This window comes from Varroa jacobsoni, unplaced genomic scaffold (assembly GCF_002532875.2).
Source record: "Varroa jacobsoni isolate VJ856 unplaced genomic scaffold, vjacob_1.0 contig00615, whole genome shotgun sequence".
NCBI classification, from domain to species: Eukaryota; Metazoa; Arthropoda; class Arachnida; order Mesostigmata; family Varroidae; genus Varroa; species Varroa jacobsoni.
The window spans coordinates 103681-117508 of NW_019214499.1; the positions used below are offsets into that span (position 1 = coordinate 103681).

The 13828-nt window shown below is 38.8% G+C and overlaps 1 protein-coding gene and 1 long non-coding RNA gene across 2 annotated transcripts; one reads left to right on the plus strand and one right to left on the minus strand.

The window, feature by feature from the left end:
* Positions 1–652: 652 nt before the first annotated feature.
* Positions 653–4778, minus strand: LOC111271434 (uncharacterized). Its single transcript, XM_022852219.2, has 4 exons — positions 4427–4778; positions 2327–2549; positions 1882–1946; positions 653–908 (listed from the first exon to the last, which is right to left on the minus strand). The coding sequence occupies exons 1-4, from the start codon at positions 4601–4603 to the stop codon at positions 831–833; spliced, it is 543 nt and encodes a 180-aa protein (XP_022707954.1). The 5' UTR covers positions 4604–4778; the 3' UTR covers positions 653–830.
* A 1692-nt stretch (positions 4779–6470) lies between these two features.
* LOC111271435 (uncharacterized) lies at positions 6471–11272 on the plus strand. The gene is made up of 3 exons (XR_002686865.2): positions 6471–6755; positions 8045–8162; positions 10790–11272. It is a non-coding gene; the product is annotated as an uncharacterized LOC111271435 (long non-coding RNA).
* The last annotated feature ends 2556 nt before the right edge of the window (positions 11273–13828 follow it).

Sequence of the window (13828 nt, forward strand, 5' to 3'; positions counted from 1 at the left end):
CACAAAGTAGAGACAGCCGATGTTTTCAGGAAACACGCGCCTTAGATAAGCCTAAACGTAAATATCAAGACTAGTTGGATCTGTGTCATTTTTTACTTTTTTGCATGCTTATGCCATACACGTTATTTTGAATCATTCAGACATTTTACTGTGGTTGATTTTTAACCTCTGTAAAGAACATTTTTGACTAATGCCGTCTGAAGCACAAACGCTTCCATGAGCATAAGACACCGTGGAACAGTCTGCTGTGAAGTAGCATTATATTGCCTACGAGATTCTCTATATTATCACGTGTGAAGTACAACATTTAGACTCTGCGTACCATACACACATGAAATGGTCTAGGTTCGAAACTGAGCGTAGGCACACTCTGTTCGATTATGAGGGCAGCCACCTGAAGCAGTGCCTAGCGGCAGCATATGACAATTCGTGTAAGGCTAACCCAAACTATAGGCGTACACATGCACCCTGCAACGTCTCCCCAGGTGAGCGAACGTAACGATTCTAAATATCAATAAGTGTGTAAAATAAACGTTTTTACATACAAGGGTGTGTGTGCTAGATGCCGCGGGAGAACCTAGTAATGCTTTCTATTAAACAGTCTAAGAGCTTGAGTGATATAGAGGATATATTTTATGGAAGAGAATATGGAAAATATTTAAGCAGCATTTATTAGTCAAATTTCCATCATTTTAATACAATCTTCGTAACCAATCGCTCACTCAATACGTGCAGCATAATCAAAATTGGTTCCTTGAAAATGATTTTTTGTCCATCGGTTATTCTTTATTTGCGCATACTTTGTGGGCGAAGTCACAGTTGAAATCTATTTAGTAGACCGCCGTTTTCGTTGTTGGCGAGCTCATCGTAGCTGCGTTTTGGCATCCTTTGCCTTTTCGGAGGCAGTCCTGAAAATTGGTAATCATAAAAAAATAACGGTTAGGCTAGATTACGATCCCTCTGATTTGGGTGTTCCATATACGACTTTATGTATGTATTTATGTAACAAAAAACGGTACTTCCATACGCATATCCAGCGGCCACTTGTTACCGTTATCTATTTGTCCTACTGTCGCTGGATATCTACGACAAAGTGCATTCGGTACTAATAGGTCACGCCGTAACGTACGCTCGTAAAACGCTACGTGTTTGACTCGAAGGGTAATAGGGTCATCTATGCATCATTAAGAAAAACACGTTCAATAAGCACTATCCACATTAAGTTATAAAGTTGACACGTGGACAAGGTTATTTAAAGGGTATGGTAAGGAATGGAGTCATTGATTAAGTGTCTAGGCGATACTGTAAATGCAATTACTCGAAGGGCACTAAAATTTAGGAAATTACGTGTCGACCTGGGACAAGTCATCTGGCAATTTCCCGCCCACGTTTTCGATTGGGCGCATGACTTACGCACAGCTATTTCCGTTCCTAGCTTAAAACTTTAAATCTTTTTTCTGATCCTGTATTCAAGTGCATTTATTTCAAGTGTTTGCATGATTTTCGGTTACAATCACACGCTATAGTGTTGAAGCTTTCACGGACCCTAGTTGCGGTCGATATGGTTTGGCGCTTTAGCTTTTTTTTGTAACGCTGCGTTAGAGTCATGAGTGTAAACCCTCGCATCTCATTCATAGGCATACCTTCATAGTAAAAAAAATCTGACTAAATTTGATCTTTGGCCATTCCAATCAGTGTCTGAGCAAACTCATGTGTTATAAATAATCAGTAAGAGTTAAGCGTCTCGTAACTGTCGGTCCTTAAAAAAACAATGACTTCACAAACAAAATCGACGTTTTGTCCTACTAAGCGACGTCTGCGTCGTTATTCAAGTAGCACACTACTTTAATGACATTTATGCACATATGCATTCAAACTTACCATGAATTTATCCGAGGTACATTCTGCCCACTTGAACTGGCACTCAGAGAGGGTTGAAGCCTTAACTGTCAGCAAGAAAAGGAAACTTCCATATTATATATAGTGTCATAGAGCAAGTTACATTGTCGATCATCTGGTAATATGCCAATTTTATCTAATGCGTGTAGTCGTTTACGAATAAGGAAAGACCTTGGTCAACTGCACTTCACACGTGGGGCAAAAGTTTTTATCGATCTGGGCCGTTGCAATAAAGGGAAGCGTAAGGCACTACCCCATAGTACATACAGTTGAACTAATATATTCCGACAATTAACAATGGACGATACGATGTCCCATTTCCACAAACCGCAGCTTTTTCGGGCGGGCGCGTCTGCCATCACAGGTTTAGCTCACGTACCCTAGAGAAAATTAGCGTTAGTTACACAGGAAGTTAGTGTATGCTCACCTGTAAAATATGACTGAAGTTCATCCCGACGTATGAAGACGTGAGCGCAGTCGTAGAATACACTTATCTGACAAGCCTGGACTGTGGCAGATCGATATTCAGTTAAGTGACTTTGCGATGCGTTATTTTTTGCTGTTAGGTTTTGTTGGATTTCTCGTATAGATGCCCTCACACTGTCGTGTATTGTATTGAAGTCGAGGGGATGTTCGCTCACGTTCCAATCCTGTTTTAGAAATCGTTATCGCTACTTATGTTTGTATCTGTGGTCATAGATAGGCAAGAAATGTCTTGCTCGATATGTTATTAATAGATTGTTATTATATCATTAACTTACTGTTATTTAATTAGTCCAATCATTTATCTCAGCCGCGATCGCAAAAATCTGCCACTGCGTAGGTTGTTATAGCGAAACAGGGCTGTCACATTAAATTTTTTCATTACACACAGGATCACGTATTGCCGTTAGTACAATTAAATTTACAAATAAATATGTCTATCAGTCAACGGCCAGACACGGAATTAGTCGAAAAGAGTGGCGAGGAGGAAATAATTCAGATTATTTAGACTGAAGTTTCCTTCTCAACGTACCCTTCCAGTTATCCTTAAGGAATCAGGAATTCAATAGAACGACATCTTCATTTAGATATTCATATATATATATATATATATTCAAATGAATGAATTCACAAATTATGTATGACATATTTACAAGTTCCCATTGGGCACCGCGTTGAGTCAATTTTTTTTTATCTTGGCCGCAAATTATTGCTAGCGGGTCTGCACGGTGCTGTGGCACAGCACGTGATGTATAACAGCATAATAACTGGCATTTTCTACCTCTTTATTGAAATAGAAATAGATCTGTCAGCTCATAGTGCTACCTTGCCGTATGCTACTTACATAGATGTAATCTATCAACTATTATAGGTTCTGTTCGCTTTCTGCGTTTCCTGAATCCGGTTCAATTCCGAACAATCGAGGGGCATGGACAGATGTCAGTACATGGCCCTTTGGTCTATTTTATTGACGCCGCTTATACTATTCGACTGACTCATATTTGACGTCAGAAAAAAGGACGTTTAGGTTTGATTAACCTAAACAAAGGAAGCTTGTGTGGCATAAAAAATGCCGTTAATATACCCGGCCTATAAACGTTTCTATATTTCATATAAATCAAACAGGTGCCCTCTTTCAGTCAGCTTGATAATTAGAGCTCTGAAATGACCTAAATATAGGGTACTCGTAGTACACCTAGTACGATACTCGGTGGTTCGTTTACCCATAGACATGCACCGCAGCAAACATGCCTGCCATCGCTAAGTACTATAGTGCTTGTCTTGCCTTTTGTCCAAAAGGTCTTGCCTATCTGTTCTACGGTATGTCATTTTGTCCATCGAACTCAACATGATTCTCACATTAATTATCCTTTCCAGCTAAATTTTTTCCAAATACTTAGAAATTTGTTTCGGTTTTGGATTGCTATTTTGGTGCAAGCATAGATATCGCGAATAAATTCAACCAGCTCAGCTAAAAACAACATTCAAAGATCACGGTGACAATAGTTTTGTTTAGATGAATGTTTTTCAGACACCGGCTATGCTAAGAAGCATCTCTATCTGATGGTAACTGTTTTTCGCGTTGGCCTTGAAAACGTCGGCTCCTTAAAAGACTGCTTCAAACTAAGACAAGGTCAAACTCAAGCCTAATAGGCAATGAATGTTTTTCTGCATTATATAATAGCTGAACTCAGTATTTTCACCATAGAATCCCTTGTTCTACTCGCATCTATGGTCGCTGGCTGTACGTTTCATTCTTCGTGTCGATCGCAAACGATTCGTGCTTGTATCACGAATGGCAACGAACAATATCAGGCCTGAACGGTACACAATTCAAGTTTCTCTTTCTATCTATCTATCTCTATCTTTCTATCTCGATAAAAACATTCACTTCTACTGTCTGTTTAGAGGCCATCATTTTTCAACTCGCAGAAAATGCCTATATACGATTAAAAAACATGCCAGTTATAGGTTGAATGGGCGCCACTATTGGCTGTGGTAGGTAGGTAGGTAGGTAGGTCTTCACAATAAGCAATCATACTACCTCGCCACTTCTACTTTTGCTCGGTCTGGTTTTTCCCGTCACGGTGGAACTGGGATCCTCACGTCCTACACTTTCCAATCTGGCTTTCGTCACAGCTGCCGATGCAAACTTAATAGTCAACAGTAGTAATAAACTGGTTAGGAGGAGAAGTGCAGAGCTATTCAGGAACGACTTCATCGTGAGACCGTTGAGGAGACACTAGCACATTAGACGTTGTTAAAAGATCGAGCGGTTTCTCTTTTTGTGGACCACCTTCGCTTTCGGCACAGATTTTATAGCAACATCGTATCGTGATTATAGCTACCGTGTGCCCGCTGTGTCTGGCCGATTTCGAAGTAACGACAAGTTCGTTGTCAGTCGGTCATTTAGGCTGACGTAATGGTAGGTCTGTGTGCGCCCGGTTATCGAGTGGACTACAATGAAACGTAAAAAATACATGAGCATGGCCGTTTTAATAATCTGTTCTCGAATGATTTCATCGCTATTTGCAACGAATCTAAATGAAATCCATATTAAAATTCCATATTGCTCTAGTATTAAGGCTAATCTGCTTGATATGATAACAAGCTGTTGATGAAGATAGCATTGTGTAGGAGTGCTTAATTTTCCCGCTCTATTTTTATAATTTTAGCTAGCAGCCGCTTTTCTGTCCTCTCCGAGTGATTATCAACACCTGTCTCAGCAAGAGAGCGTTCTAAAGCTATAACAGGTTAGTACAAAACACAGCGGGGCAATTTCCGATGTCGATAGAGTGCCTGCTAATCTGACAGATGATATAAAGTTTAATCTAAACTCTATGATATATGAGTCATAGCCAACTAAATGGGAAATAGAGAAGTTTGTATCCATTGGTACTGTATTAAATGATGTAAAAGGATTTTTCTATGAACACAATTTCATTAGTGCCGTATTTTTATTGGTTTTATTTTTCACGAATTAATAATAATCGTAAATGAAGACAATTATAAGATATTGACAGTTTGTTGTATATTAAATATATAGTATATTAAATTCACTAGTATAAGTGAAGTATGTTTAAATTAAAACTAAAAGGTTTTACAAAGAGTATGAACAATGAGCATGGCGGCCTTGGAGTTCAAGTATTTTTTGTAAGCTAAGGCTAAGCTACCTGTTTCGTAAATTGAGAAAATAATTATTTAAATAAAATTCACGTCTACTATTAATAGTACTATTAATTAACCAACTGCTATTAATAACATGTTCATATGATTTTCAGCGTTCATTTAGGTTTTGCTAGACAAGACGATTTTTTACTGTCGTGTGATAATTCGACTTTGGGCCAGTGAGAAGTAGCCACCCTTTATCACATATAGTACTTGCTGGAAACCTCACTCTGCTCAGACACACACGTTTCTGAGGAATGATGAGCTTGTTGTCAAAGGTCAGACGGCGTCTAGATGTAATTTTGTTGGAGGCTTCAACAAAACGATGCAATACTGGAAAATTTCGATGTTGTTGAGGCTACTAGTTGACCGGAATACTACGTTACAGAAACATCGTTTTCCATTAGAAGCGATAGTTAACCTTCTGTCTTACGCAAAAGTTTACCCGCTGCTTCTACATGCCCCTTAATAATTAAGACTTAATTATTTTATCAAAAGTATTCAGGGTAATTAGAACTTATCTATCTTCAGTACAGTAAAGTTTTACTTAAATTTCGTGATGCTTCGTGCCGTGATGAATAAAAAATTTGTTACCAACATCCCACAAGTCGTATCCACTGTGCGCGGCTTTCGATTAGCTAAGCCAATAGAGAAAAATACACTCGGTCCGTTCGTGTCCAATCGCATAGCCTATTCCTGTAAAAGAACATGAACTAACAGCGTGTCACAGGCATAGCACGACGTATTCATGAAATAAAACAATATTCCAAATAATAAACCAATAGTTTCTCGAGTTAAAAACTCTGTGCGAAAAAGAAATCAACTACACTTGGTTAGTTTTTAAAAAAAAATATATATATATATACATATATATATATATATATATATATCGGGCAACACCGATGGATTATTTAAGGTGGTTCCCGTAAGGGTTTAAAAGGACTTCAAAGATTACGTTTCATAGTGTCCTGCTCTCGCATCGAAATGTCGAAGAGTCTAAAATAGCAAAAGTTCGCTTCTAGTTCTAAATATTTAAAACGCAACGCTATTTGGTCAATTTCCTGGCAATTGTTTTTCTGTTACTCAATTTAATCAGTTGTTGTTTACCGTTGAGCGGTTGTAAAGGCCTACATATCGTTACGTGTCTGCTCGTTCTTCCATATGAATTCTACACAGGAACAGTGGCTTGGCTGAGCCTTGACGCGGTAAGTAAACAACGCTATAGTAAGCCTAGATTAGATGCCTGCTGGAGCCGTAGTCGTTCTGATATGGCCTGATAATTTTAGCCACGTAGCCCCGTCATGCGGGGCAGTTGCTAAAATGAACTCGTGTACATTTTTCTCTATCGCTAGTGAAAGCATAAAAATTTCATTTTCCTGTGAAAAAAAACTTTGCCAGCCAGAGCCTTGAGATAATTTCAAATTAGATCAGAAAATTTCGTCTAGAAATTAATCGTAGGAAAAAAAATCCCTTCGAAACATTAGTTCTTTCGGTATATCAGCTTTAGAGTGAATTAGGCAAGTAGGTATTTCTTCTACTTATCAACTTTTTACTAGAGAGATAATTAATGAAAGCTGCTAACTTTCAACAGCTAACATTCCAGAGGGTGTTGATGCTTTGATTGTGTTGAAAGTATACATTAACTTCCGTAAGTTTCCCCCATTCACAGGTGAATCCACCTACGCACTTCGAGTTTAATTTTGAAAAAACTACTACTACTACATACTAGGAAAATAAACCTATCAGCTGACGGCCAACGACAATGAACAAAGATTGCTGTACATGAGTTCAGATTGGTTTGGCATTTGTAGCCTCAAGGCAGTGAGATGCAATTCACATTGGGGGATGTAAAGCGATTGAATTCAATACTTTTCGGTGCACTGCATTCTTACCGTACGCTTTTACGTGAGAAACAGTTAGATCTAGTGGTCATAAAATAGCTAAAAATGTCAAACAGAGCTAAACTAATAATACGCGAATGGAGAAACCAAGTAAGTCCAGTCACCGGTCAAGATTCTGCGATATTTTTTCAGTTACCAAATAAGTTCTTATATACCGCATAGACATATATTCGGCAACTGGTTTGAGTTCGAACCCTTCAACTTTAGCCGAAGAAAAACTAAAACGGTTCCTTTATAAACATGCGATCCTTGAAGTACACATAGCCGCATGCGTCAACAAAATAGGGGTCTTAGTTAGAAAACAGCACGCATGTTGTCTATACGAGTAATGAATTAATAGTACACCTTTTATTACAGGCTAAAATTATCCTCTGTAATAGGAAAAGTAGTTTCTTTATTAATCGTGCCTTGCACTTTGGAGAACTTAATGAGAACCTCCATGCGCTATGAAGACCTTGTAATAGTCTGAGGTTCTATCTCTGATTTCGTGGGAACATCGGTGACGTTCTCATCTGATCCAGTGAATTCGGAGCTAATTTTCGTAGGTGTTATTACCAACTGACCTAGTTATGCCTAACTTCGTTACTCTTTAGGTGATCCTGGATTGAGAGCACGCTTGACTTACGCATCTACATATCCTTTGAGTTGTACCAAGAAACCAATCGTGCTGCAAGTGCTCACCAAAATTGTATCAGCGCTGTGAAACAAATGGTAACTCATATGCATAGTACAGGTAACTTGCCATGTTATACATTGAGTGTCCTATCTGGGTATAAAGTACACTTCAAAAGAATAATAGATTTAATATTAAAAAAGATTGTTGACATTCTACAAAATAAGCTATACGATGCTGTTATAGATTTAGATTAGTGCAACTCAAAAAGAGGGTGGGTTCCAGAAGCTAACGGCCATTGCGTTGTCGTGTTGACCACGCGGGTTTTGAAATTTTCACCAGTAACTATATCTTTGTGCTTTTTTTTTTTATGTAAGGATATTTCGAGCTAACATTTGGCTTCTAGGTAGTACTATACATGAAAATCGTTACTTTAGCTCAAAATTTATCAATGTGAGTTAGCCACTTGCACAGTCGTATTGGACCTTTCGCACGCTCCTATACCAAAAAACGGTACAAAAAAATGAAAACGAACGAAATCAGTCGTCACGAACCCCTCTGCGAGCGTAAGTAAAATCGCCGCTACAAGAGGAAATAACACGGTGTTGTTGGACGAGTCCCTAAAAAATAATTGATTCTTCTGATAGATTTTCGATAATCTCAAGAACGGCGCCATTTTTTGAACAGCGATAGAAGAGTTTTGAAAAACCCTCATGCCGCCCGTACCGATATGAATAGAAATCATTTGCATGCGGGACACTCAGTGTCAATTCATGGCAAAAAATGGCTCACAACGAGACGATAATTTAAATATAGCTAAGAAAAAGTGTTCTAATAGTTACTCACATCCGTTCGTAATATACTCGCTCTAATAAAAGTAATCGCCGAACGTGCTAATAAACAAAAATAAGTTATCACAACTTTCGAAAAACGTCAGATGTTCTTCAGAAAAAAAAGTCATTAGAAATGCTCGTTGGAAAAGTTCGATCAACGTACTTTACTTCTGATGTAGTTACGGTAACTTCAAGGGTAGTTAGACAAATTTAGCGCTTCAAAAGCGTGTAGCTGCCAACGCAGAATTAGGCGTATGAGAGCCTGGCCAGTCAGCCTTGTGCAACTATAAACTGTCAGATGGAACGTTCTATTTATGTACGACACTGTCCGACTAAAGCGACTTTCCATATAAATTACTTACGCCAACAGCTTTCCTATCGCAATGGCACTTTCGTGCTCGGATGGCCACACCCTTTGACTATCATGTGCCAATCAGCGGGAAACTCAACATCTAGTTATCGCTCATAATGTCCTTTAGTAAATAGCAGGTACGGTCTCGTTGCCGAGCTGGTTGAGTTCGAATAGATTTTAATTGAATTGGCTACAAATTGAAATAGTCGTTGAAACTGTTTAGTAGACAATGTGTGATAACCTATCATCTCCAAGATAATGCATCGGCGTCCTCAGCCCTCCTCAACCTCCCGTCCTCAGCGTACCCGAGTGCATAAAAAAGGTCCGAACAGGCCGAAAAAAAGGGCTGACGGATCTGTTGCGCCTGACAGTTTATATGAAAAACGAACGGAGTATCAACAGAAAATATCTGCCTCTTTTCTGGTCATATATTTTCACGAACGACTACTAGATATTTCCATTACAGACGGACTTGTACCGCCTTCAACTAATAACTAGTTCCTTGAAACTACCAAATACCCGCCAGGTAATAAAATGAAACTGGTTTTTTCGGGTACGAGCATCGGATTCAGCTTTCTGTGACGACACTTTTAACCACTTCTAATATTATACGAAGATTTTAATAATGCGGTCAACGGGACAACACAGAAAACAAGTTACATATGTCTAGATAGATTAAATAGCATCGTACCTTATTTATTCATAGACACAGGACACTTGTTATAAACTAAACCTTGTCGAAACGTTGTAAAAATGTAATTAAATTTCAACAACGTATTGAAATTGAACGCCATCATAATAGTCCCTTGATACTCAATAAGAAAACAACTCTCGAATGAGAAAGCAGAACCTGAACATAATGACAGCTGGATTATGAATATCTTGATTCTAATAGGAACGTTGACAAAACAGTGGTACGTTCAACACTACTTTTGTAAACAAATATAATTATGCTATTCTGTCAAATGGAGCAGCGCCTATTAGTTTCTCTAAGTGGGCGAACTTTCTGTAGAAGCGCCATTCCCGTCGTAAGTTGAGAATTTAATACTCGATACAATCATAGCAACCGCAGTATCACTGATTATTGTTTCGCTAATGTCGAAATATAGGCATGAAGAAAGGCTTGTTCTGAAGAAGCTACACAAACATAATATCAGAGATACGGTGGCCAGAGCATGCGACCCTATATTTAGTTGCAAATGAATCCGACCGGATCGTTTCTAGTAGTAATTAGAGTTTCATTACGTAATACTTCTGCATCGTTGGACATCCCGGAACTCACGAGTCAATCAGTAAATTGGAGTAAGTAAAAAGTGGTCTGTCCATTGCATACTAGTAAATCGTAAGAATACCACTGCCTGACAACTTGCCATGTCTGCACAGGACGAAATCGCTAATAGTATTCTTCAGACAGTCCTCAGAATCGTCCCCGTTGACTGCAATGAAACTTCAAATGTTATCAGAGCCAATTCTTACTGCGAATTTTCTCATAAACAGAGTCATGCTAACTTGTCCGTTGGAATAATAATTTATTTTGCAGTTGCTGTCATATCGCTAATAGTGTCGTCACTTGCGTGATCAGACATACGCTTTACCGAGCGTGGGGAGCGACAGGGGGTAATCGGTGTAAGTGGCGCCTAACCAGACGGTATCGTCGGGGAAATGACTGTTACGACGAAAACATTCATTTCAAGGCGAAAATGATTAAAAATTTGAAAAAAATAAATAAAAACAGAAACATATACTTAATGACTTCCTCAGTGTTTGATAAAATTCACTGAAGTAAATGCAGAATAATTAACTTGGAGTGTGGATCCTCGAACCTCCTCGCAATCGGCAAGAATATACAGCCACTCAAGGTTCCACGGTAAATAACACCGACGGATTAGGGACTACACATAATCATCTCATACCTTTAACTTGTTGTCCATCAACTGAACCTGCAACTTTATGAAGCCAAATAGTTTGCTCTTGAAACATTCGTAAGTGTTTTATTAAATTAATTGAAGCAAAGCATGTAATCTCTATATAGTTTATACGAAAAGCCGATGAGGTGCGATGTCTGAGCCGTGTCTAGGACATATGTTTATATACATACGCAATATATATTGTTGTCCCAAATATATTTTACATAGACAGGTAAATTCTTTTTACTAATGACCTATCGACTTCGACCCTCGAGTGGAATAGATAATTGAAGCAAATGAGGCTTCACACTGCACGTTTTGCGGGGAACAAATGTTACAAATGGTTTTTTATCCTATACAGAAGTTGAACTTAAACCTGCGAAATGATTGTTAATAGTAAATGCTCCGATGATTCCATAAAAATAAATGTTAAATTGTTTGGTAATTTGCAACCGTCTTACAGGAATTAACCAGGAGCAAGTGGTTTGGTCATTATGGAAATATCGGTGCAAGGAAAGGTCCCTTTTAGAATAAAACTACGAATAGATTTAATCTGTTATTGTTTGTCGGTTCAGCAAAGGACGAGACCCAACAAAATTAGAAGCTTCTTCGATCTACGGTAGTAGATGGAATATCAGCATTCAGCATTATATTGAAGGGGCTCGAGAGTTTAGCGAAAAGGCGTAAGAAGTTTTTGCTAGTACCGAAGTGCCTATGTAAGATTTAGAGGCGATTGAGCACTGAAGTATCGAATGATGTTGACGCATACATGCTCGGTGGCAAGGATAATATACCCTATTTTTCAGGCAAACCACATGTACCACTAACATCAGCTGTATATACGTGACTTCACTTTTGCCCTATCCTGTCCAATCCGACAAAAATCAATTATTGACGAAGCTTCTTATAGGCATCCCTACATTACGCATACCCAGATGACACTGTAGTTTGCGAGCAGTAAATCCTCTACAGAGGAATAGAATATGATCGCATGAAAGGTAATCAACCATGAGTATATGCTAGTACAGGCGACGCCTTTCTAAAGCCAAATTACACTCTTGAATTCAACGCTAAAACAAGATAGTACTTAACGTTGTTGCGACGTAAAATGCTGAGTGAGGTTCATATTGCAGCTTTGGGTCTGAACGGCACAGTCTTCCTCGTGTTTCTCCATATGTTAGTTACTCTCGAAAAGCTGACCAGGGACTCCCGCCACTTTCAGCGTCGATCCATCAGCGTCAAACCAACAAGACAACGTTGTAGTTACCGTTGTAGGCTTGGGCCCTATATAAAATACAACACCTTAGTAAAATTGTTCTTGTATATGTATAGGAATATGTGCGCTAGAGTGAGTGCCGTTCTCGCTGATGCTGACGCAGTCTTGCCGTACATTACTTCCAGTTCGCCTCTACTCTCTTTCAGCCACTGACTAATATCGACTGGAGAAGCTTTGCATTTAATACGCAGGTCAGTCCATTCGGGGCATTCGACCTAAAGACTTGTCTTCGCAGTGTATCTGCCTTTCCATTCTGACCCATTTTTCGGCCAGCCGCGGTTAACACCTTACTCGACGATCTATTACCAAGATCCCAGGACCGGCAGCAGCTGAGGCGCCAGCTAACGAATCTTATCAAGCATCGAGAAGGGGCTGGTCCTCTGACTGGGCGTATTACCCACCTGGTGGGAGAAGGACACAATGAATCTCCCAGGGGGCTCATCGTAATGCATACATCAACCAGGTGTCCACCTCTTTCCTAAAGTGGTGTGGCCAATGGGAGGGGGTGAAATATAGCTCTGAGTGAAGACGACGCAGAGGTAGTATGTATTCTACGGGCATGTACTTGTCATTAATATTTGTTTGCTTAGAATGTTGTTGAATAGAGCATACTGAGTCTATTGATTTCTTGTGTTTCTTCTTGTTAATATTCTCATTAAGGATGCTTTGATAAAATTAGATTATTTAATGCGGATTAAAGGGGATTTTTTTTCTCTTTCTCTATAAATCTGGAAGCCGTTTTACTCAAGGAAAGATTTCGCAGAGATTACCCTCTTTGTAACGCATTCATTCCATTATCTACTATCGTTTCTTGTTGTTCGATCGGTTCACCATAAGAGCCAAATAAAGTGGATCATAGATAGATATACTTACCCTGCGCAAATGAGTATGTTTACGTACACATCCTGATAAAAGTGCAGATAAAAAGCACAAAAAAGGCAGGATCTAAATTGGAGTTTCCGATAATAACTCACTACACCACTTTAACAAACTGGAAAAGATATGGCGATTTCAGCTGGACGATAGTTTCAGACTTTCAGTAAACCCTTTCAGTATAGTTACATTAAGGTAACTTTGTGCTTGCGCACAGGCGTTTCGCAAGAACATGGATCACTTGAACTTAATTGTTATAGACGATCTAAAAGATGATTGATGTTAATCGTCCTTTATTTCGGCCCACTTCGATTTCATTTATGCATAGTGAATTTATTGATTAATTTACACACACTTGACTTTATTTAACTAGTATTTATTAGCCAACGCAACACTGATGTCCATGCAGCCTTCCGACTGAACAATGTTTTAAAGAGATATTGTAATTCCTAAATGTGTTTATGTGCAAACAATAAACTTTGCTATAACTAAATTCAGTTTGTAATGTAGATCGATTATATAT